Below are 21,114 nucleotides of genomic sequence, written 5' to 3' on the forward strand. Positions count from 1 at the left end.
AGGAGAAGTAGCCCCTCTGGCAGGGGCGGGAACCTTCTGCGGAGGCCCGAGCAGAAAAGCTGCGTGGAGCTCGGATACTGCCCTGAAAAGAAGGCGGGGCCTGGAAGGGGAGCGCTTCCTGTCCCTCCTGCGGGAGCAGCGCCCGTGCGGCCTCGCAGCCGGAAAGAGCGTTTCGCGGGCTTTCCAACTGCCCGCAAATTCCGCTCCCCCCTCCCAGCCACAGTGACTCCGCGCTTTTCGGCCCGCCCGCCGGGCTCTGCGCAGGCGCGTCGGGCAGGGGCGGGGCGCGTGGCCGCGGAGTTGCGGGGCGGGGAGGGGCGAGCCAATCAGGGGATTCATTTCCGGGTGGCGCGGGCGCCATTTTGTGAGGAGGGATATAAACGGGCGCCAGGGCCGGCCGCCCGCCCAGTTGTTTCTGTGGTGGAGGCGGCGGCTGCGGTGGTTCGCTCGCCTTTCCCGTCCACCGCGCCCGGTCCGGCCTCTCCCAGCGTCTCAACCGCGCGGAAGCCAACTGCCAGAGGCGCGGCGTCGAGCCGGGCTAGTGTGGGGAAACCGCCGCCTCAGCCGAGCGCGCGGGCCCGCCCAGGGCGTTACTAGGTCGGCGCGCAGTCGCGGCCCCCGGCCGGCGCTCCAGAGCCATGAGTTACGGTCGCCCGCCTCCCGATGTGGAGGGCATGACCTCCCTCAAGGTGGACAACCTGACCTACCGCACCTCGCCCGACACCCTGAGGCGCGTGTTCGAGAAGTACGGGCGCGTCGGCGACGTGTACATCCCGCGGGACCGCTACACCAAGGAGTCCCGCGGCTTCGCCTTCGTCCGCTTCCACGACAAGCGCGACGCCGAGGACGCCATGGACGCCATGGACGGGGCGGTGCTGGACGGCCGCGAGCTGCGGGTGCAGATGGCGCGCTACGGCCGCCCGCCGGACTCGCACCACAGCCGCCGGGGCCCGCCGCCCCGCCGCTACGGGGGCGGGGGCTACGGGCGCCGGAGCCGCAGGTAAGCGAGCCGGGGGCACAAAGGTCCGCGCGGACACGTGGCGGCGGCGGCGGCGGGCGGGCGGCGGGCGCGGGGCCGTGGCGGGCGGCCGGGAAATGGCGCCCGGGCGGCGCGGTAATGGCGGCGGGGCGGGCGCAGCACGCGGGCGGGGCGCGGCCCTGGCCCCGATGGCCGCCCTGACTGACGCCCGCCCGCCCGGCCGCCCGCAGCCCTCGGCGACGCCGCCGCAGCCGCTCCCGGAGTCGGAGCCGCTCCCGGTCCCGCAGCCGCTCCCGCTACAGCCGCTCCAAGTCTCGCTCCCGCACTCGCTCGAGGTCGCGGTCCACGTCCAAGTCCAGGTCGGCGCGAAGGTCCAAGTCCAAGTCGTCGTCGGTGTCCAGGTCTCGCTCGCGCTCCCGGTCCCGGTCCCGGTCCAGGAGTCCTCCGCCCGTGTCCAAGAGGGAGTCCAAGTCCAGGTCGCGCTCCAAGAGCCCCCCGAAGTCTCCCGAGGAGGAAGGAGCGGTGTCCTCTTAAGCGAATGGTAATGTCAATGGGGATCCGAGACGCACGGACTCGAACTCAGATGGGGTGTGCAGGAGCTTGTTATGATCCGTGTTAATATAAAGTGGCTCCTGGTGTCGGGAGTGCGGCTGTGAGCTAACTCAGCTTTGGGAGTAATACTGAAGAGAGGGGTCTGCAGAGAGGATGTGCATAAAGCTTAGATATTAATGGCTGTTTCGTAAACTGTTTGAGACCTATTAATGAAAATGACTATTTCTTGCTGTTTTTATCCAACGTCTGCATTTTCCCCTTTAAAGCTGCGGTCTCCTGTTTGATAAAAGAATATTGGCCAGTATTGCAGATTTTAACTGATTTGGCTGATCCTCCAGGGACCAGTTTCTGTGGGCGTGTATTGGAGCAGGTTTGTCTTTAAATGTTAAAGATGCACTATCCTCTTAGCGAAAACGATCAGTTCAACTATTGTTGTACTGACTGGGACTTCATATTCTAACGGATGTGGCAAACGAATTGCAAAAAAGAAGCAATGAACTTTCGGAACCCCAAAAAAGTTTACAGGTATTGCACTGGGTGGGGAAAGGATAGTGTGTCTTTAACTCTCAAATTGTTTGGTCCTATTTTTTAAAAGGAAAGGGCCCTAAGTAGCTCAGATATTCTCAATTGCCAAATGTTTCATTTGAAAACTAAAGATTTATCTTAAAATAGACTGATTTTCTGATTTCAAGTTGTTTTTGTTTGGATACCGTCCTTTTTCTTTTTTTTTTTTTCTTTCTTTTTTTCCCCCCTTTTCCTTTTTCCCTCCCTTATCATTTTTCACCTTGGTTATTTGGCCAAGATTGCATAAACACAAATTTGTAAAAGCGGATGGTAGCCTTTGTGAAAATTTCCTAATTGGGCCTTTAAAAAACTGATAATGGCTGGGTGGAACCTTTCCGTAACCTACTTGTTTCACCAGAGCCTTAGTAAGTACATGCCTGAAACTGAAACCATGTGCACTTTCAGTCACTTCACAGTAATGGAGGGTAAACTGAACTTTTCTCTTTTCAAACCTAGATGGGTCAACAAGCAACATAACAGAAGACTTGGGGGAGAAGGACCGCACACTCAGTCCATCGAAGAGTCCTTGGAACAAGCAACTGGCTATTGAAAAGGTTATTTTGTAACATTTTGTCTAACTTTTTACTTGTTTTAAGCTTTGCCTCAGGTGGCAAACTTCATTTTATGTGCCATTTTGTTGCTGTTATTCAAATTTCTTGTAATTTAGTGAGGTGAACGACTTCAGATTTCATTATTGGCTTGGATATTTGAGGTAAATTTTCCTTTTTGTTTATATAGTGCTGACTTTTTTTGTTTGAAATTAAACAGATTGGTAACCTAATTTGTGGCCTCCTGACTTTTAAGGAAACGTGTGCAGCCATTACACACAGCCTAAAGCTGTCAAGAGATTGACTCAACATTGCCTTCATTCCTTAAAATTAAAAACCTACAAAAGTCGGTGTAAATTTGTTTGTATATGTTATTTACCTTCAGATCTAAATGGTAATCTGAACCCAAATTTGTATAAAGACTTTTCAGGTGAAAAGACTTGATTTTTTGAAAGGATTGTTTACCAAACACAATTCTAATCTCTTCTCTTGTGTATTTTTGTGCACTAGGCGCAGTTGTGTAGCAGTTGAGTAATGCTGGTTAGCTGTTAAGGTGGCGTGTTGCAGTGCAGAGTGCTTGGCTGTTTCCTGTTTTCTCCTGATTGCTCCTGTGTAAAGATGCCTTGTCGTGCAGAAACAAATGGCTGTCCAGTTTATTAAAATGCCTGACAACTGCACTTCCAGTCACCCGGGCCTTGCATATAAATAACGGAGCATACAGTGAGCACATCTAGCTGATGATAAATACACCTTTTTTTCCCCCCTACCCCCAAAATGGTAAATCTGATCATCTTCATGTATGAACTTAAAATACGGAAAATGTTAAGGAAGCAAAATGGTTTGTAACTTTGTAAGTACTTATAACATGGTGTATCTTTTTGCTCATGAAAATTCTGTACTATAACCATTGTTTCTGTAGTTTAATTAAAACGTTTTCTTGGTGTTAGCTTTTCTCAGAATATGTCTTGGTCTTTTTTCCCCCTCCCTTTATTTGAAAGACCTGTGACCTGTGCAATTTACCTTGTGAATTGTTACTGACTGTACAGTATGAAGGTGAAATGTTTAGTAGTTGACTTTTTTCCCCCTTAAGTTAAAGTGGAAATGCCATTTCAGCACCCATAACCCCTAAAATCAATGCTCTAGGGTAGCACTTCTCTTGAGGTTGTGGATACTCCCTTCTTAGCTTAATTTATGGCCTGTTTTTATTTTTTATTTTTTTAAAGAACAGCCCAAGTCGTTTCTTGTTTGTTTTCTTACAGGCGTGTTAATTTTTGTTTTCATGGCTTTGTAACCCACAAGTGTTGTCTAGGTGACCCATCACAATCTTTAAGGCTGACAGATTTGGACCATCTTCAAATCCAATGTTTTTTTTGTACACCCAAGAAGTTAAAGTGGTCTGAGTCTAGTTGGCATGCCAGGTTGCTAATTAGTATTGACGTCGTCCCAGAACAACCTGTATGTAGGTGGTAATTCAGAGACTGTCCTTTGCAAAGGAGATGACCAGCATTTCAACCGTATGTCTTCCTGGAAGGGCAGATTCTGCTATATCTTCCTTGTCTGCATCAAAAGACTCCAGAGGAATGTGGACACATTTCATATCCCACTTGTAGAGCAAAGCTTCAAGTGACCAGTCAGCACTGAGAAAAAAAAATAAATTGTTTTTTTAAAATCATGCTTTTCCTGTTTTGCTTCAGATATGTTTTCATTTTGTCCTTAAAGTAGGTTATTGCATGAGGAGTAAAGTTTTAATAAAATTGAGAGAGTAAACCAAGATGATGCAGGCTTACCTTCTCACCTGGTAAGTAGACCACAGTTGGACTTTGGGGTTCTTCTGCATCAGAAAGTAGACTGTAGTTAAGATGTCTTCAAAATCTGGGAAGAGAGGACTCTTTAAATGGACTTGTACACATCACCTCTTTAGCCAAATGTACTATTGAAAACCAAAAAAGATTTATTACCTTCTGGTTCAAAGAACACATCAGATGCAAGAATAATATCTTGTGGTGGTAGAGCCAGAAGATCCTGAGACACATGGCCCCATGTCAGTCCAATGACACGCACCTGTGGCAGGTTATTCATTTCACAGCTTTGCCGGCAGATCTCTAGACAGTAAGGCAGCTCTGAACTGTCTGACAGGATTACTTCAGCACCACATTTTGCAGCCATAATTCCTGGAAGGCTCACTCCAGCTCCAATCTAATAAATTTATTAAAGGCTAGCATTTCAAAGTCCTGCTTAGCATTTCAGGGAATTTAGGATCTTAGTTTGCTAAGAACAGCGTCCATGAGGAGCTTGTCATAATCTATAAAATGTGCCACAACGAAGTATTGCTTTACTAGATGAAGCTTAAGCTTTTCAATTGTAGAACTTCTTGGGGGATTCCTCTTAATTGGCTGGGAAGGTTAATTCCCATACAGGGCCCTGTATTCTGCAACTGACAGTATCGCTTTCAAAGTCTGTATCTGGCAGCTTAATTGCTTAATAAGCCCTAGGTAGTTTGGGACACATGTTCTGTCATTTTCAGTTCTCTTAGCTGTCTATAAAGGAGCTCCTAATTATAGGACATGGGGTCTCAAGGTTTGATGAGTGACTTGCATGCACACCTGGCCATTACGGTTGTTACTACTCATTTTAACTGCTTTTATATGGCTATAACTTGACAGGTCTGCAACATGGCTTCCTACAAGGGATTTTCTAGTTGGGCCTTCAAAGTGACTAAGGAATAACCAAAGAATGCCTTTATTAAGTATTGTCTCTTTGGTTAAAACATAAGCTTCCCATTTTCCAGTTCTGAGGATAAGCATAGAGATTCTCAATCTCTCCAAATTGCCACTGATGGGAGGGTCCCTGGGTGGCTCAGTGGTTGAGTGCCTGCCTTCCACCCAGGGCGTGATCCTGGAGACCAGAGATCAAGTCCCACATCAGGCTCCCTGCGTGGAGCCTGCTTCTCCCTCTGCCTGTGTCTCTGCCCCTCTCAATGTCTCTCATGAATGAATAAGTAAAATCTTGTAAAAAAATAAATTGCCACTGATATTCAGGCCAGAAGTGCACCAAGTGCCTTCCCACTGCTCATTTATTTACATGGTTTTGCAAAAGTTAAGAGGTGTTACTAAGTTTTGGATTTATCCTCAGCCTTCAGATTTAAGTCTTGTACCATTTCTGCAAACTTGACAATTTCTCCAACCCTTTAGCAGGTTCCTGTCAGGTGGAGTGAGAGAAAGCTTGGGATACTCAAGATTTCCAAAAAATGGAAAAGGCTACTTTATAAGAAACTGCATGTGTCACAGACCCCCGATTACCCTACTGGGTCACCCTGGAAAGATTGCCTTAATGACTGCTTCCATGCCAAGATTCTAGAACTAAGATTAGTCAATGGGCTTCACTTAGAATAATGGTCAGCATAATGTAAAGGGCCAGATATTTTAGTCTCGATGGGACTCCTGTGGTCTCTGGTACATGTTCTTTTTTTAAACAACCTAAAATGTAAAAAGCATTCTTCACTCAAGACTTACAAGTTGGTCAAATCACCCAATTTAAAAATATTTAAACAAAAGTAACAAGCACATAGACTTAAATCTGAACAGGATTTCAGGAAATCTCAAGAGCACTTGTACCTCTAAAACAGCCTTGCCCGGCAGAGATCTTCTGTGAAACCACAGGTACTGAGCCAGGACCACCGCACAGGGCCAAACATACATCCCATATTGGAGATGGAGGACCTGAAAAGAATTTTTTGTATGCCAAAAATAACTCCTCTGCTGGCAGCTGGAATATTTTACAGTCAGAATGCCCAACACTGGCATCTATCACAAAAATGACAGTTCCCTGCTCTCTAGTTCACATCCCAGGAAGTATATGAAACTGCAATACCCTGTGATAAGCACTCTTCATACCCTCATTCGTTCAACAAACATTCATCCAGGCACTTGAGTGGTTTAGTGGGCTAAGGATGTAACTTAGGTTAAGGGTGTAAGGCTCGTAGAATACAGACATCCTACTGGGAAAAGACAAGCCATAAGTAAGCAAATACATTCTTCATTGGTGATAATGCTAACAAACACGAAAACGTGATGTGAGATAGTGGGGGCAGGGAGGGGTGGGGAGACAGTGACCACAAGCTGGCTGTCCTAGATAGGGAGAATGATACAGGCAAAGGCCCTGAAGCAGGAACTAAAAAGCCTCTGGCTGGACCACAGAGGGCGCCGACTGCTGGAGGCAGGGAGGCAGGGTTGTGGTAGGTCAGAGGGAAGGCAGAGACCAGACCAGTGGGGTCTTGCAGGCCATGGGAAGTTCAGCTTTTATTGTAAGGCAGTTAAGAATGTATAGGGACGCGTGGGTGGCTCTGGTAGAGCGTCTGCTTCGTCTGCTTCGGCTGGGGGCATGATCCCAGAGTCCCGGGGTTGAGTCCCACATCGGCTCCCTGCGGGGAGCCTGGCTCTCCCTCTGTGTCTCATGGAAAAACAAATATTTTTTTAAAAAATGTATCTGGGGCTTATAATCACGCATTGATTTGGTATGCTAATGAGAGACAATGAGGCTGGGAAGACTTTCAACAAGTTTGAGTGCAGCTCAGTCCTGGAGTCAGGAAGGCAGGCAGCTTACACAGCCTTTGGAGAGAATCGTGAGAGCACAGTATTTAGGGAGGCAAAAAAACGGCTCACACCTTGGCAATGAGCCTGCCTGAGTTCAAGCGCTGGATGTGTAACTTACTAGCTGTGTGACTGCACCCTGTCCATGCTTGTTTCCTCACCTGCAAAACACTATCTCCTCGGGTGACTTGGAAGACTCAGTGCTAACCTAGTATAGCACCCAGCACAAAACAGTCAAGGTGAGCGGTTCTTAAACTGCAAAACTGCAAGTCTTTCCGTTTTCTAGAGCAGAGGGTGCTGCTAGTGGATTGGTTGGAAAGGCCGCTGAAGTGGTAAAAGCATCAAAGGCGAAGGAACTGAAGGTCCAAATTCAAGCAGTCAATTCACTCAACAAAAATATTAGTGCCCTGGAACACATGGGTGGCTCAGTGGTTGAGCATCTGCCTTCAGCTTAGGTCACGATCCCTGGGTTCTGGGATCCAGCCCGGCCTTAGGGGAACCTGCTTCTCCTCTGCCTGTGTCTCTGCCTCTCTCTCTCCATTTCTCATGGATAAATACATAAAATCTTAAAAAAAAAAAAAAAAAAGGTTAGTGCATGGGCACTGGTACTAAGCGTAGCAAGTGCAGCCTGAATAAAACGCCTGCCCTGGTAGATTTTACCCCAGATACAATTAAAGGATTTCTAACCAAAGCAGTGAGTTTGCAAGATTTGGGTGTAAAAGGGTCTTTATTCTCACAGGGAATATTTCCACCTCCTAAACTTGGAAAGAGATCCCAGTGGGGTATTTCAACACGACGGCATTTAAAAAACACCAGAAATGGTTTTCGCTTGAGACTTCACCTCCTCTTAGGCGGTTTTTTTTTTTTTTTTTTTTTGGTCTTTAAATGGTTTCTGCTCATGCCTCCCTCATTAGACTGCTGTTAAAGTCGAAACATTGCTACCTCCAAATACTTTAAAAATCCGGATGCATAAGGTATTACTTCTATTATTACAGATTATAGAGTTTGGGGACAGCTGTGAGCTGACAGGAGCAAGTGACGGTCGGCCCAAGAAACTTTATTTGGACAGTGAGGGTGGACTCTCCGATCCTTGGTAAAGCTGAACTAAGAAGCCCTTTAACAAGACCAAAGGAAGCATTTGGTGTCCAAATGCCCCTTTTCTGGCAAGGCCCCCCAAGTGTCTTACTTAGGAGACTGCCAAGGGCTTCACACCGCAGACCTCCCCGCCCTGAGGAGCATCGCCCCAACCCTCCCGACGCCGCCAGGTCGGCTGGACCCGCTCCCGCCCCGGGCGCCCCCGCAGAGGACCCGAGGCGCCCCCCGGCGGCACCCGCCGCACGCACCTGCGGGACGCGGACCTCCAGCACTGCCCCCTCTGCCCCCAGGCCCGGCTCCTCCGAGAACCGAAAGCGCTGGGCCCGGGCCGCATGCCCTCGGAGGTCACGCTCGCCCAGCGGGGAGTCGGGGGCCCCCGGGCCGGCCGGGAGCAGCGACGAGCGCCGGGCTGCCAGGCTGCGCGCGCGGGAAACCCCGAGGCCGGCTGGGGCCGTCTCACTGGCGCCACGTGGCCCTTCGCGGCCCCCGTCGGGTCGGGGCAACTCGACAGGAAGGGCGGGGAAAGCAGCCCTCGGGCGGGGATGCGGCCACGCGGTGAGGAGACACGGGGACGCCAGGCAAAAACGGACACGGAAGACAGGCGACCTCAGCCGCTCGCCCGCCGGAAACGGGCCGCCGGCGAAGCGCCTCGCCTCCGGAAGTGACGCGCAGACCGGAAGCGGGCGCGGGAGAGGCGGGGCCGCAGTGAGGCGGCTCCTCGTTCGGCGCGACCTTCCCAACATGGCGGAGAGCCGGCGAGTGTGAGGGCGGACCCCGGAGGCGCCCGGACCAATGGCTCACCGCGAGAGGCCGGGGGGCGGGGAAGACGGCAGCCGCGTGCCCAACCCGAGGCCCGGGAGGTGGTTGGGGAGTGAATTTTCTGGAAGGCGACTTTAAAGGCGCCAGGCCGGAGCGAAGGGCGTTTGGGTGCCGCCGCCGCCGCCGCCGCTGCCGCCTCTGCCGCCGCTGCCGCCGCCCGGGTCGGGGAGGGGGCGCGTTGCAAGTAGGAAGCGAGGCGCTCCGGGGCCGTCGCGGGAGCAGCTGGGGACCCCCCGCAGGATGAACCACAAGAGCAAGAAGCGCATCCGCGAGGCCAAGCGGAGTGCGCGGCCGGAGCTCAAGGACTCGCTGGACTGGACCCGTCACAACTACTACGAGAGCTTCTCGCTGAACCCGGCGGCCGTGGCGGTGAGTGGGCCGGGGTCGCGGGCACCTCCGCACGGCTGCGCCCCGCCCCCCGCCGGTGCCCAGCGCGGCAGCCCCGGGTCCCCAGGGGCTCGCCCGCGCCCCGCAGAGGTCGGGGTCCTCGGGCCCGGGTTCCAGGGCGGCCCCCTTCCTCCCGCGCCGCCGCCCGGAGGCTGACCCCGTTGGCCGTGGAGGCCCACGAGTGGGAGATAAGCCGTTTCCCCTGGTGGGGCGGCGCTGGGTGCGACGTGTCAGTCCACTCGCGGGTCCTTGTGCCTCCCCGCCCCCCTCCACGTCCCCAAGGTAAGCCAGAACGAGAATCTGGCTCCTTAGGTATGTCACTGCTAATTAATCCTGGGGGACGCCTTTTGCTGCCGCCGGACCTTTTTTTTTTTTTAACTGGGTAGGTCTTTTCTGGTTCAGGATAACGTGGAAAGGGCAGACGCCTTACAGCTGTCGGTGGAAGAATTTGTGGAGCGCTATGAACGACCCTACAAGCCCGTGGTTCTGCTGAACGCCCAAGAGGGCTGGTCTGCGCAGGAGAAGTGGACCCTGGAGCGCCTGAAAAGGAAGTACCGGAACCAGAAGTTCAAGTGTGGCGAGGATAATGACGGCTACTCCGTGAAGATGAAGATGAAATACTACATCGAGTACATGGAGAGCACTCGGGATGACAGCCCCCTCTACATCTTTGACAGCAGCTACGGTGAACACCCTAAAAGAAGGAAACTTCTGGAGGACTACAAAGTGCCCAAGTTTTTCACCGATGACCTCTTCCAGTATGCTGGGGAGAAACGCAGGCCGCCTTACAGGTGAAGTTACCTGGCAGTGAGGCCGTTACAGTCTAACGTACAAGTCTAACTTAGTGTGTGTCACCTGAGCTCAGTCAGCTGATCTTTCTCCATAGCAGTGAGTGGTTCTGCTGGGCTGCACATGAAGCTTATTTAGGGGGGGGTGACTGCTGCCTGCGCAGGTCCTACAGCCACAGACTGGTTTCACTGGTCTGGGTTGCCACTTGGGCATTAGGATTTCTGAAGGCTCCCCAGGTGACTCAAACGTGCAACCAAAGTTAAACTAACACTCATCTTTGAGGGAAGTTTTAATAGTTAAAGCCCAGTGGTAATAAGCCACATCAGTGATTTTTTTTTTCTTCTGTTATGGAGCATTTCAGACATTCAGCGTTTCTGCGTAGCAGGATTTTTGTAGTACCTGAAATAAAGAGCACATTGGGGGCACTTGGGTGGCTCAGTTGGTTAAGCGCTTGTCTTCAGCTCAGGTCATGATCTCAGGGTCCTGGGATCCAGCCTCACATTGGGCTCTGCACTCAGTGGGAAATCTTCTCTCTTCCCCTGCTTGTTCTGTCTCTCTAATAAATAAAATCTTAAAAAAAAAAAAAAAAGCACAACATTAAAACTAAGAACTTGTGATTTTGTAGTATGTGAACAGTTAAGTTACTCTTTGTATCTTGGTTGTTTTCACTCCTTAGGTGGTTTGTGATGGGGCCACCACGCTCTGGAACCGGAATTCACATCGACCCTCTGGGAACCAGTGCCTGGAATGCCTTAGTTCAGGGCCACAAGCGCTGGTGCCTGTTTCCTACCAGCACGCCTAGGGAGCTCATCAAGGTGACCCGTGAAGAAGGAGGGAACCAGCAAGATGAAGCCATTACCTGGTTTAGTATCATTCATCCCCGGACACAGCTTCCTACTTGGCCACCTGAATTCAAACCCCTGGAAATCTTACAAAAACCAGGAGAGACTGTCTTTGTACCAGGTATAGATGAAATGAGAGGAATTACATTCTTTGATTTCATTTTTTTGGTCATTTGGGGGCACAAGGGTATATATAGAGAAGGAGTCAAACAAGTCCATCTGCATGCTGATTCTTTTTTTTTTTTTTTTTTTTTTTTAATTTTATTTATTTATGATAGTCACATAGAGAGAGAGAGAGAGGCAGAGACACAGGCAGAGGGAGAAGCAGGCTCCATGCACCTGGAGCCTGACGTGGGATTCGATCCCGGGTCTCCAGGATCACGCCCTGGGCCAAAGGCAGGCGCCAAACCGCTGCGCCACCCAGGGATCCCTGCATGCTGATTCTTAATGAACTCCCTGATGCCCAGCTTGGACAGTGATGTGCTGCTGTGTTGTCAAGTGGTTAGGGGGCTACTGTCCCATTTTTCTTGTAACCTGCAGATACGGTGCCTATTGATAAACTTTATGTGAGGATTATATTCATTTTTATGCCTAGCAGTTTTCTGGTGTCCCTGTGGATGTGCAGTGACTTGTGCATTTTTCTGTAAATTGAGTTTTCAATACAGTGTGGCACTGGCCAGTTGAGCCAGGAAATAACTTGGGGCCAATGCAGCAAGTCCCACACTTGAAAACTGTTAGTTTTGGTAGATTAAGTGTTAAGAGCAAGGGTATTTAATTTTTCTTTTAAGATTTTATTTATTTATTTATGAGAGACACAGGCAAAGGGAGAAGCAGGGGAGAGGAGGGTGGGGGGGAATGGGTGACGGGCACTGAGGGGGGCACTTGATGGGATGAGCACTGGGTGTTATTCTGTACGTTGGTAAATTGAACACCAATAAAAAATAAATTTATTATTAAAAAAAAAAAGAGGGAGAAGCAGGCTCCCTGCAGGGAGCCCAGTGTGGGACTCGATCTCACGACCCTGGGATCACGACCTGAGCTAATGGCAGACTCTCAACCACTGAGCCACCCAGTGCCCCACAAGGCTATTTGGTATTATAGGAGGTAGGTGTTCTCCTCTTAGAAGCCAAAGAACTTGCTGCCTTTACAGTTTTAATCACCGTTTTGATCACCGTTTTGAATTAAAAGGGGTCAACACACTTTTTCTGTGAAGGGCAGAGAGTAAATATTTTAAGCACCGTGGACCAGACAGCATCTGTTCCAACTGCTCAGCTCTGCCTGTGGAGCAGAAAAGCAGCCGTAGACAGTCCAGAAATGAACAGGCATGGCTGTGCTCCAGTAGAACTTTATATAAATTGCTTGTGATTCCTGGATCAGGAGAACCATTGACCACTCTGGGTCTGATGTTTCTGAGTGTCTACTCATCTCACCTATAGATAGGAATCCTCTATTCATGAAGCTTATGTTATTTGTGGTTGTGTATAGACCCAAACCCTGCTTAACTGTTTCCTCGTTGGATTTCAGGAGGCTGGTGGCACGTCGTCCTTAATCTCGACACCACCATTGCCATCACCCAGAATTTTGCCAGCAGCACCAATTTCCCTGTTGTATGGCACAAGACGGTAAGAGGGAGACCAAAGTTATCGAGGAAATGGTATAGGTGAGAGACATTTTTTTCTCATTTCTGCTTTGTTCCGATTCCTACCCCAGAGGTGAAGTGGAAGGAGTCCACTGCTGCAGTAACGTGTGCTGATCTTAGGCCTGGGAGAGCTGGGGTACAAAAGCTCACGGGCAGAGGAGAGTGGGTCCAAGGTCAGGACTAGTTCTCAGGATGCTTGCCAGCCTCGAGGTGTGACAGGCTAAGACTCTGCATGTTTGATCAGTCAGTCAAAACGTGGTCATAATTGGGATTGGTCCTCATTTTCTGTTTCTTTTTTGTTTTCTGCTTTGGTTTTGTTTTGTTTTCCCCAAAGCTAGCGCTAGCAAAGGAAGCCTTTTTGTTTGGGTTTTATTTTGGTTCATTCTTTTTCTTACTCAGAAGCATTATTCCCCTTTGAACTTATTACCTTCAGTTCTTGTGAGTGAGGTGACTGCCCTGGAGACTTAGCTCCTCTGTTTATCCACAGAACAGATACAGCACGGGCAGCGGCAGTGCAAGCCACCCCCAGCCACCCCGTGCCACTGTGTCCCAACCCTGACCTGGAGGGACCAGCTCTCGGGGTAAGAGAGGGATCCTGGCTTGGTCAGTGCTCAGCCTCCCTGCTGAGAGGGCCAGCAAGGGTGGTGGCTTTGTTCTCCCCGGACTCTCGGGCACCTGAGGCCCACTTACTCCATCCCATAGGCCGCTGTGTGCTGTGATAGGGTCATTTTAAAGGCCTTAACCATACAGCTGGTCTTTTGTCCCTGGTTAGAGTGGATGCCAAATCAGGTCCCTAAGGGGAGGGCTGCTGCCTCTGAAAGTCCAGTTCAGTTTTATCTTCAAGTGAGGGGGACCCTCTCTGTTGCTTGGCACTTCTTGTTTCTCACAAACCTAATTGTTGCTACTCTTACGAATAGAATTTAACCAAGCCCAACTGCAGTCACTCAGTGCTGTGTCGTGGAAAGGAAGGGTTTTAAAAATCAGCTAGGAAAGGTTCAGGAAAACAAGGAAGAGAGACTCTTTCTCCCAGGTGGGGGAAAAATAAAATAAGACTAACTCAGGGCAACTTTGCCTCACACGTTGGCAGCACGGCTGGCTCCTATGCGAAGGTCGTAGTAACTTGTGTGCAGCTAGTTCGCCTTTTCAGAAAAGCCTGAGCAGCATGTTTAGGGCTTTTGTTCCCAGCCTGTGGATTCGTGTGTCCTCACCACTGTCCAGCACCCATTCTGAGCCAGGGCACCTGACATTCCCAGGTGCTTCTGAGAGAGACAGGCCTCAGCGTTGAGTCCGGGTTGTTGTGCGCGGGCTTCATTGCCGGTCCCAGCACTGGGAACAATGTTTCTTGTCTCTCAGGATCTTGAAGCAAGAGCACCCCGAGTTGGCGGTCCTGGCCGACTCTGTTGACCTTCAGGAGTCCACAGGTATTGCCTCGGACAGCTCCAGTGACTCCTCCAGCTCCTCCAGCTCCAGCTCGTCGGACTCGGACTCCGAGGTGAGGCCTTGCTTCCTTCCCAGGCCTTCAGGGCAAGGCGCCCCGGCAAAACCAGTGGTGGCTCTCCCTCCTCCTGTCTGGGAAGGAGAAAAGCGTGAACATTTTCCGCTTTCTTCCAAGAACTTCGACCGCCACCATCTCTGCCACGTGGTGAATTTTAGCCGTATTATAGCCTTGTGTGTGTGCACACATGCGCATATCCTTGCAGTAGCCTCAAGAGATAAAAGGAGTACTTGGGGATTTCGTTAAGTGAACCACCCAGGATCACATAGCTTGTGAACGGCAGTATGGGGATTCGAACTTGGAGCATTGTCACCTCAAAGCTCATGTTGAGAATTGTCCCTGTGGGTGTCAGTTGTAAGCCTGGCAGCTCAGCAAATTCAGTGGCTTGTTAGAAGCTAACGTCACATTGGGGAAGAGGAACCTGTGCCCTTAGCAGATGAAATAAATTCCTGTCATAGCACTTTGCATAATCGGTTGATTTGGGGTTTTGCCAGGGGGCAAGTGGGGGGTGAATGTTACATGCTGTTACTTCTTGCTTCCCCCCCTCGGGGTCTGTGCAAGTGCAGTCAGAGTGCACAATGCAATCTCCAAATGCTGTCTGTAAAATGTTCTTAGAGCCTTGATTTCAAACAATCCCTCTGTTGGAGACTGCTGGAAAGACACCTGGTACCTGAGGGAAGTTGCAGTGTTTGGGGAGGAACACCAGAGGGAGATGGATATTTGGACTGTGTTGCAGAGCTGTCATAAACGGCCGCTTCACTCTGGGAGGGCACGGACAGCATTTGTGCTATCTCTCGAGGTTGGATGTTTACAGACAAAATGGGTTGCATCTAATTGAGTTCCTGTTTTTTTTCCCCTGTGTCCAGTGTGAGTCTGGGTCTGAAGGTGATGGCACAATGCACCGCAGGAAGAAGCGGAGGACGTGCAGCATGATGGGAAATGGGGATACCACCTCCCAGGATGACTGTGTGAGCAAAGAACGCAGCTCCTCCAGGTGACCACGCACGGCTGTTGTCTGTGTAGAAGGACATGCCCCCAGCGAGGGGCAGGGCCCTGGGGAGGGCAGCCTTCTGAAGCTGCAGACAAGGGGAGGGCCGGAGAAAGCCAGAGAACAAGGATGCCCTCGGAATAGGAGTCCGTTCACTTAGCATTTGCTGCAGTAGCTTCTTTCTCTGCTACCAATGCAAAGTAATGTGGCTTATTTTATGCATAAAGGCAAGAATCTATGTGGATGGTGCCAAGGAAACCCTTAACATTATTTAATAAAAACTCAATCCATTTTACATCCTTGAAACTTTTGTCCTTGGAGAATCCCAGAACCTCCCCTGTGGTGTTGTGGGAAAGTAGTGACTCCACTGGTGTGTACCCTTGATGGGGAAGTGGTGGTTACGGCCTAAGTGAAGGTACCCAGTGTCTCCTGAGAGCCTGAGGTGTGGCCTCCTGCTTTTCCCCCCACTTGCCATTGTCGCTTTGAGCACTCACATCAAGTGAGGCAGCCGTGAAGAGCTCAGTTATAGGAGGTTTTTGTCACATCTCCCGTGTCTCTTGATTTGCACCAGATTGGGTCTAAATAATAGTGAAGCAGTCCCTCTGCCAGCATGTGCCCTTGCAGGGGTACGTGATGGGCTTACAGTGAGGTCTGGAGCCAGAGCCCCTTCTCATTTGCGAGCCGCAGTGTGCCAGGCAGTGGCGGTCAGCAGGAGGGTCCCGGGAGGAGTTCAGTACTGAAGCTTGTGCGGCTCCCAGTGTCTGAAGGCCTGGCCTGCCTGCCGCGGGTGGCGTTCCTGCTGTGTTCTTTGTGTGTCTGAGCAGCTGGCTGTTTTCTCACCTGTCTGAGGAAAGCTGGGGACCTGCATGCCTTGCTGTTCGTTGTCCTCTTTCTCCACAGTCAGGCTAGAATTCTGCAGGAAGTTCAGGTGTCCTAGTCACAGGAATTGATGGGACTAGACTATGCATTTCTGAACCCGGTTCTCTTCACAGCCGTTGTTAGATTTCTCTTCTTGCTTTTTAAAGATGTTTCTGTTATAAATTCCCCCCACCGGCGAAATGTGCCTTTGTAACGTGTAAGAAAAGGGTTTAGGGACAGCCCTGCCCTGAGTTGCACACAGGGTCCTGGGGTTCTGCTTTAACATTGCCTTCCAGCTTCGCACCGGCTGTGCTGTCTACATGCTGATTACAGGCAGTTGTACTTTCCTTGGCAGGATTAGGGACACTTGTGGAGGCCGGGCTCACCCCTGAGCAAATAAAGAGACTCTCCCTGAGGTGGCTCCTGTGTACGCTGTTGGCGGCCACCTGACTCAGTTTTCACGTCTTCTGCTCCCACCTTCTCCTTTGTCTTCTTTGAATTTGGATAATCCTTCTCTGGTCCAAGCTTCTGTCTTCGGTCAAATGGTGTTTTTACTGCTTACTAAGAATAGATGGTCAAGAAGTGTCAAAACTCAGCAAGCTCAGTGAAACACGAAACACTGAAGGCTGCCGTGCTGTTGGGTGAGGAGGCCTATGCTGTCTCACTTACACCACGACCTCGAGGCTGCAGGGCTGAGATCCCTTGAGTATCTCACTGCGTGTGATAACCTCCCGACGTGGGTAAGGAACCTCTGCTCTCCGAGAGCCGGCTGTGCACAAGCAGGCCCCGAAGGGTGAGTGGACTTGGATTCGTGTGTGAGCCAATTACACATAAAAAGTGCCGCGCATGTGCCACTTCCCTGTCACTGTCCCAAAGCCGCACTCCCTGGCAGTGACCCAGCCAGCAAGTGCAGTGCCGCTCACTGCTGCGAGCGCTGTCTTTGGACACATTTCCTTCTCACCACCATCAGAGAGGCTCTTAAATTTAAGCAGTGTGTTCGTATAGTGTATTTTGGGGGAGGGATGACATATCAGGGTTTTTGTTTAGGAACAGTATGGGAATGGTGTTTGGTGTGTTTTATCACAGAATTTAAATTATGAATAGGGCCAACTTCTAACAGATGTGTCCTGTTCTTTCCTACCATGTGATCCATAAGGCAGGAGCTCTCTGTAAGAGACTTCACGATTAGTGCCCTTATTTGTTTGACCAGCAGACGAGAGGTGGGTGGCTTGTGCTACATGTCTGGAAATAAATCCATATATGGTGCTTCCAGTCTTTGGGATCTGTTTAGGATTCTAATAACTCTGGTATGAATACTTGGGATTGACCAGCAGTTTCCATTACTTGCTCTCTCAACTCACCTGCTTGCCTTAATTGGTCCCTAAATTCATCTAAATTTAAATAAAAGTAAGGGGGGGCTTGTCAAGGATATTTCCAGTGGAGAGGACTGAGCAGCATGTCCTGTTCTGGATGGGAGTGTAGGTAAAGGCATTAGCAGCCAGAGGGCAGCAAGAGCTCTCACTGGGGAGTGTTTGGGAGGAGCAGAGGAGTGTGTGCAGACATCCTGGAGTTGTATGGTTCCTCCCTCAACATGGGTATAATCTGGGGAATTCAGATCTCTTCTGTGCAAAAGTCCTATTTTTAACAGACTGATTATCATTTCATGACACTACCTCAGTCACGTGGCTTTCCTCTAGGAGGCTGATCCCTTATTTTGCCATAGTCAGTTCTCATTTGCGTTCTCAAATGCCAATCCAGATGTGTGGCCAGATTGGATGGAAAACATCTACTGCCTTCATCGGTGCCTGTCACCTGCCCCAACGTGCTGCTCTCCTCTTCCCCACCAGGCTACAGGGGCTTAGGCTCTTGCTTCCAGGGTCTGTTTGGGTGTGCATAAAGTCAAACCCCAAATTTATCATTTCTTTGTGTTAACAAGGTGTTCCTCCGTCTCCTTTTTCAAATTTTCTTGCCATCTTCCAAAATGGTTTTTTCTTTTCCCTATATTGCTAAGGGGCTGTCACACCTTCTCAAATCCATACCAACTTCTCTCTGAACTTCAGTTTAGAGAAGAAAAAAAAAAAATCTAAAGGCCATTCGCCGCCAGGGGGCGTGGTAGGACACTTTTGCAGTGGCTGGGATGCCGAGGTTAGAAGTTTGAATTGGAGAGATGAGCCTTCCCCAGAGGCCAACGGTGTTCCTGTTTGACAAACCATATCCAGAAATGAGGGCTCCAGCCCATCTGACAGGCCCGCAGTCACCTCACCGGAAAGCATCTGGATCACACGGGTTACATGCTGCCGTTCGGCTCTTACCACCCCGTGAGTGACCATGGGGCAGGGCAGTCTTTATTTAGCTATGCCAGAGATTCAATACCTTCCCCCTGCCCACCTCCCAGCCCCGGCCCCTTTTATCGTCCCTGTGGCCCAGCCAAGCACACCATTATGGAAATAAAGCAGGGATGAGTTGGGGAAACCGTGAGAGAGGAGTGCCGTGATGACTGGATGCTGGGGATGAAGTAGGAAATGGGAACCAGGGGCCCATCTGTTCTGGAGTTAACCTTTTAACCCACCTGGCCTGAGCTCCCCCTTTGAGTGGTGTCAACAGCTTAGTAAGGGCAAGAACACAACATGAAACTTCTTAGGGATTCTTCTGCCAACTGAAAACCAACAAGCTGGCTCCTGGAAGAAGGGCTCTTGGACCAGTAGCTACTGATAGGGAGCAGGGTTCATGAAGACAGTGAGGGGCAGGGGAGGCTCTGGGCTTTGGGAACAAGCACCAAAGACTTATCATCATCCTGAAGTATCCAGGCTGCACACAGGCCTCCCTGGGGTCAGTAGTAGTGCTGGGATATTCAGGGTGACACCTTTGAGGGGAGAGCCACCGAACAGGGACGTTGTTCCTGTTTGGCTCAGGCTTACAGATGCCCACTTACTAATCATCCAAGCATTCAGCCTGTGTTTGAGTGCCAGGCACTGTTCTAGGTGCTGGAGATGCAGCAGTGACAAGCTCAGGTCCCCCTCCTTATGGAGCTGAAAGACTGAGTGCGCCATGCATGGTTCCCAACGGTCGCTGGTCAGAGTAGGTGGAGTCAGGCACATCCATTTCCACGACCAGAAAAGTAAGTTCAGACCTTACTAAATTCAGGTTTATGAGACCTTCATAAAAGAACATAATTAACATCATAGCTATGTTCTCAGCTTAGTGTTTGGTTTCTCTCTAAATTAGCTGAAGATATTTAAGGATTGGCAAGAAAGTTGCTGGTATAAGTGCTTTATGAAGTTACTAGAGGTTCAGCCTGGATATGATTTAGGACTTTAGACAAGAGTGTGAGATGGAATAGGAGTTTTCCAGTAAATGTTGTAAAAAGTGCTTTCTAGGACGTAGGCGTGTACGTGCGCAGCTATAGGTTCCTTGAATTGTGTGTAGCGTTTCCACAAATAAGTTGTCATGTGCGTGCTGGGTACTGCTGATGGTTTCCTGTGGAGTCTGGTGTCTCCTCACACTCCCCCCTCCCTGCCTTCTGTCAAGATGTTCCACTGATGTTACATTATATACAGCAAAACGAGATGAACCTCGCACCCCAGCCCCCTTGGGTGGTGGCTCTTGACTTTTGTCTCATCATCCTTAATTCAAAAACTTGAGACATCTAGCCCCCACTGAATGTCCCATGAGAACTGGCCCGGCCTGCTGTCTCCAAGGGGACTGGACAGTGCAGAAGAATTGGGACTGTGCCGAGTCCTTGTGCCTCTTGCAGCTGTCACCTAGACACCCAGCAGCCTGCTGCGCCTGCTTTCATCTCGCCGGGGGCTTCGCCACCGGATGCCTGTGGCTCTGCCATTTGATTGGTATTTTTAACTTTCACTTGGATGAAACTTGTTCATCATTTTAAATAAAGCAACTTGATTTGGAGTTGGGTTTTTTTTTTTTCCTTGTTCTTGTTTCTTTTCATTATTCATCTGATAGTGAATACAGAATGTAACTAAGTTAGTACAATGGGCCCTCTTAAAAGTATACTTTCAAACAGTGAAGGCAGGGGACAGAAAAGAAGGCCCTCTTTGGCTGAAAGTCACCCCCATCCCGGGGGTGGGGGTGGGGGGCAAAGGCCATAGCCAAGACAGGAGCCCATTCCACATTTTATAGCTACAGGGCATTTTTCATGAACCACCACTGAAATTCCTTGTGCTGGCACCCCTGACTATGATGTGGAGCAGCAGGACCAAACTCCCCCTCTTCCTGGAAGCCTGCAGTCATAACTGGAGCTCAAGAGGAAGCCTGAGCACTTACCGGTGTCTTCCACTTCAACAGCTGTCCATCTAGCTTCCTGGCTTACACCAGCTATCAGCTCAGGCACTGTAATTTTTCCAAAAGCAATAAATGTATCCTAAGCAGAAACTGGCACCCTGTTTTTTCAACTGGTACCTGACAAACTGCCCTGTGTTTACTGGAAATGGGAAAGACAATTTTTTGGTTACAGCATATTTATCTCAAACACAGTGTTCAGCCACAGAGCCCTGGAAGGATCTGGAGAAACAAAACCAGTAAACTTCCCTTCATTCCACCCTCCCAAACACGGAGGATTACTCCCAGAGAAGTCAGTAGGGGCCCTTGAAGCTGAATTCCAGAAAGCAGCCTTTGGGGGGCAGCCACGTTCCGGGGAGGCTTGTGTTGGAGGCTGCTGGTCTCAGGCCGGAAGGGGCATTCGCCGGCCAGGAACTGGAAGTGCCCCCCCGCCCCCCCCAAAAAAAAATGCTGTGGCCGAGAGTAAGCGGGGTTCACGTTCGCTGTTCACCGTCTTACAGGCCAGTCGGGTGCCAGGGTTTGGGTGAGCCTTCCCGGCCTGTCGGGGCCTCCGCGTTCCCCAACCTGCGCCCCCAGAGGGCTGGAGGCGCGGAAATGATGCTGAAAGTGACCAGAAGCGAAGGGCGCCTGAGAAAAGAGCGTTTCGAGCTGGTTTCCAAAACCAATCTGAG

At 50.3% G+C, this 21,114-nt stretch overlaps 3 protein-coding genes across 11 annotated transcripts; 2 read left to right on the forward strand and 1 right to left on the reverse strand.

Moving 5' to 3' along the window:
- The first annotated feature begins 401 nt into the window (after nt 1-401).
- On the forward strand, nt 402-4,315 carry SRSF2 (serine and arginine rich splicing factor 2). 5 transcript variants are annotated; one of them, XR_007412793.1, is made up of 5 exons: nt 402-1,000; nt 1,210-1,520; nt 1,798-1,901; nt 2,552-2,649; nt 3,154-4,315. XR_007412793.1 is itself a non-coding variant. In XM_025468114.3 (3 exons), the coding sequence occupies exons 1-2, from the start codon at nt 639-641 to the stop codon at nt 1,511-1,513; spliced, it is 666 nt and encodes a 221-aa protein (XP_025323899.1). In that variant the 5' UTR covers nt 406-638; the 3' UTR covers nt 1,514-1,520; nt 2,552-4,315. The 5 variants fall into 5 exon arrangements, 1 of the variants encoding a protein (XP_025323899.1); XR_007412792.1 differs by having other exon boundaries at nt 1,798-2,056; nt 2,552-4,315; XR_003144548.3 differs by having other exon boundaries at nt 2,552-4,315.
- On the reverse strand, nt 3,832-8,710 carry METTL23 (methyltransferase like 23). Of its 3 annotated transcripts, XM_025468119.3 has the most exons (5): nt 8,576-8,710; nt 6,258-6,362; nt 4,602-4,839; nt 4,431-4,515; nt 3,832-4,280 (listed from the first exon to the last, which is right to left on the reverse strand). In XM_025468119.3, the coding sequence occupies exons 2-5, from the start codon at nt 6,339-6,341 to the stop codon at nt 4,115-4,117; spliced, it is 573 nt and encodes a 190-aa protein (XP_025323904.1). In that variant the 5' UTR covers nt 6,342-6,362; nt 8,576-8,710; the 3' UTR covers nt 3,832-4,114. The 3 variants fall into 3 exon arrangements, with proteins under 3 accessions (XP_025323904.1, XP_025323905.1, XP_025323906.1); XM_025468120.3 differs by lacking the exon at nt 8,576-8,710 and having other exon boundaries at nt 4,602-4,745; XM_025468121.3 differs by lacking the exon at nt 8,576-8,710 and having other exon boundaries at nt 6,275-6,346.
- A 511-nt stretch (nt 8,711-9,221) lies between these two features.
- JMJD6 (jumonji domain containing 6, arginine demethylase and lysine hydroxylase) lies at nt 9,222-20,053 on the forward strand. 3 transcript variants are annotated; one of them, XM_025468111.3, is made up of 7 exons: nt 9,222-9,515; nt 9,936-10,324; nt 10,999-11,285; nt 12,689-12,824; nt 14,157-14,295; nt 15,165-15,292; nt 16,500-20,053. In XM_025468111.3, exons 1-7 carry the CDS (start codon nt 9,387-9,389, stop codon nt 16,534-16,536), a joined length of 1,245 nt encoding a protein of 414 aa, XP_025323896.1. In that variant the 5' UTR covers nt 9,222-9,386; the 3' UTR covers nt 16,537-20,053. The 3 variants fall into 3 exon arrangements, 2 of the variants coding, with proteins under 2 accessions (XP_025323896.1, XP_025323897.1); XR_003144545.3 differs by lacking the exon at nt 16,500-20,053 and adding an exon at nt 13,291-13,384 and having other exon boundaries at nt 9,223-9,515; XM_025468112.3 differs by lacking the exons at nt 15,165-15,292; nt 16,500-20,053 and adding an exon at nt 13,296-13,384 and having other exon boundaries at nt 9,223-9,515.
- Nucleotides 20,054-21,114: the final 1,061 nt, after the last annotated feature.

Source organism: Canis lupus, chromosome 9, assembly GCF_003254725.2.
Source record: "Canis lupus dingo isolate Sandy chromosome 9, ASM325472v2, whole genome shotgun sequence".
NCBI lineage: Eukaryota > Metazoa > Chordata > Mammalia > Carnivora > Canidae > Canis > Canis lupus.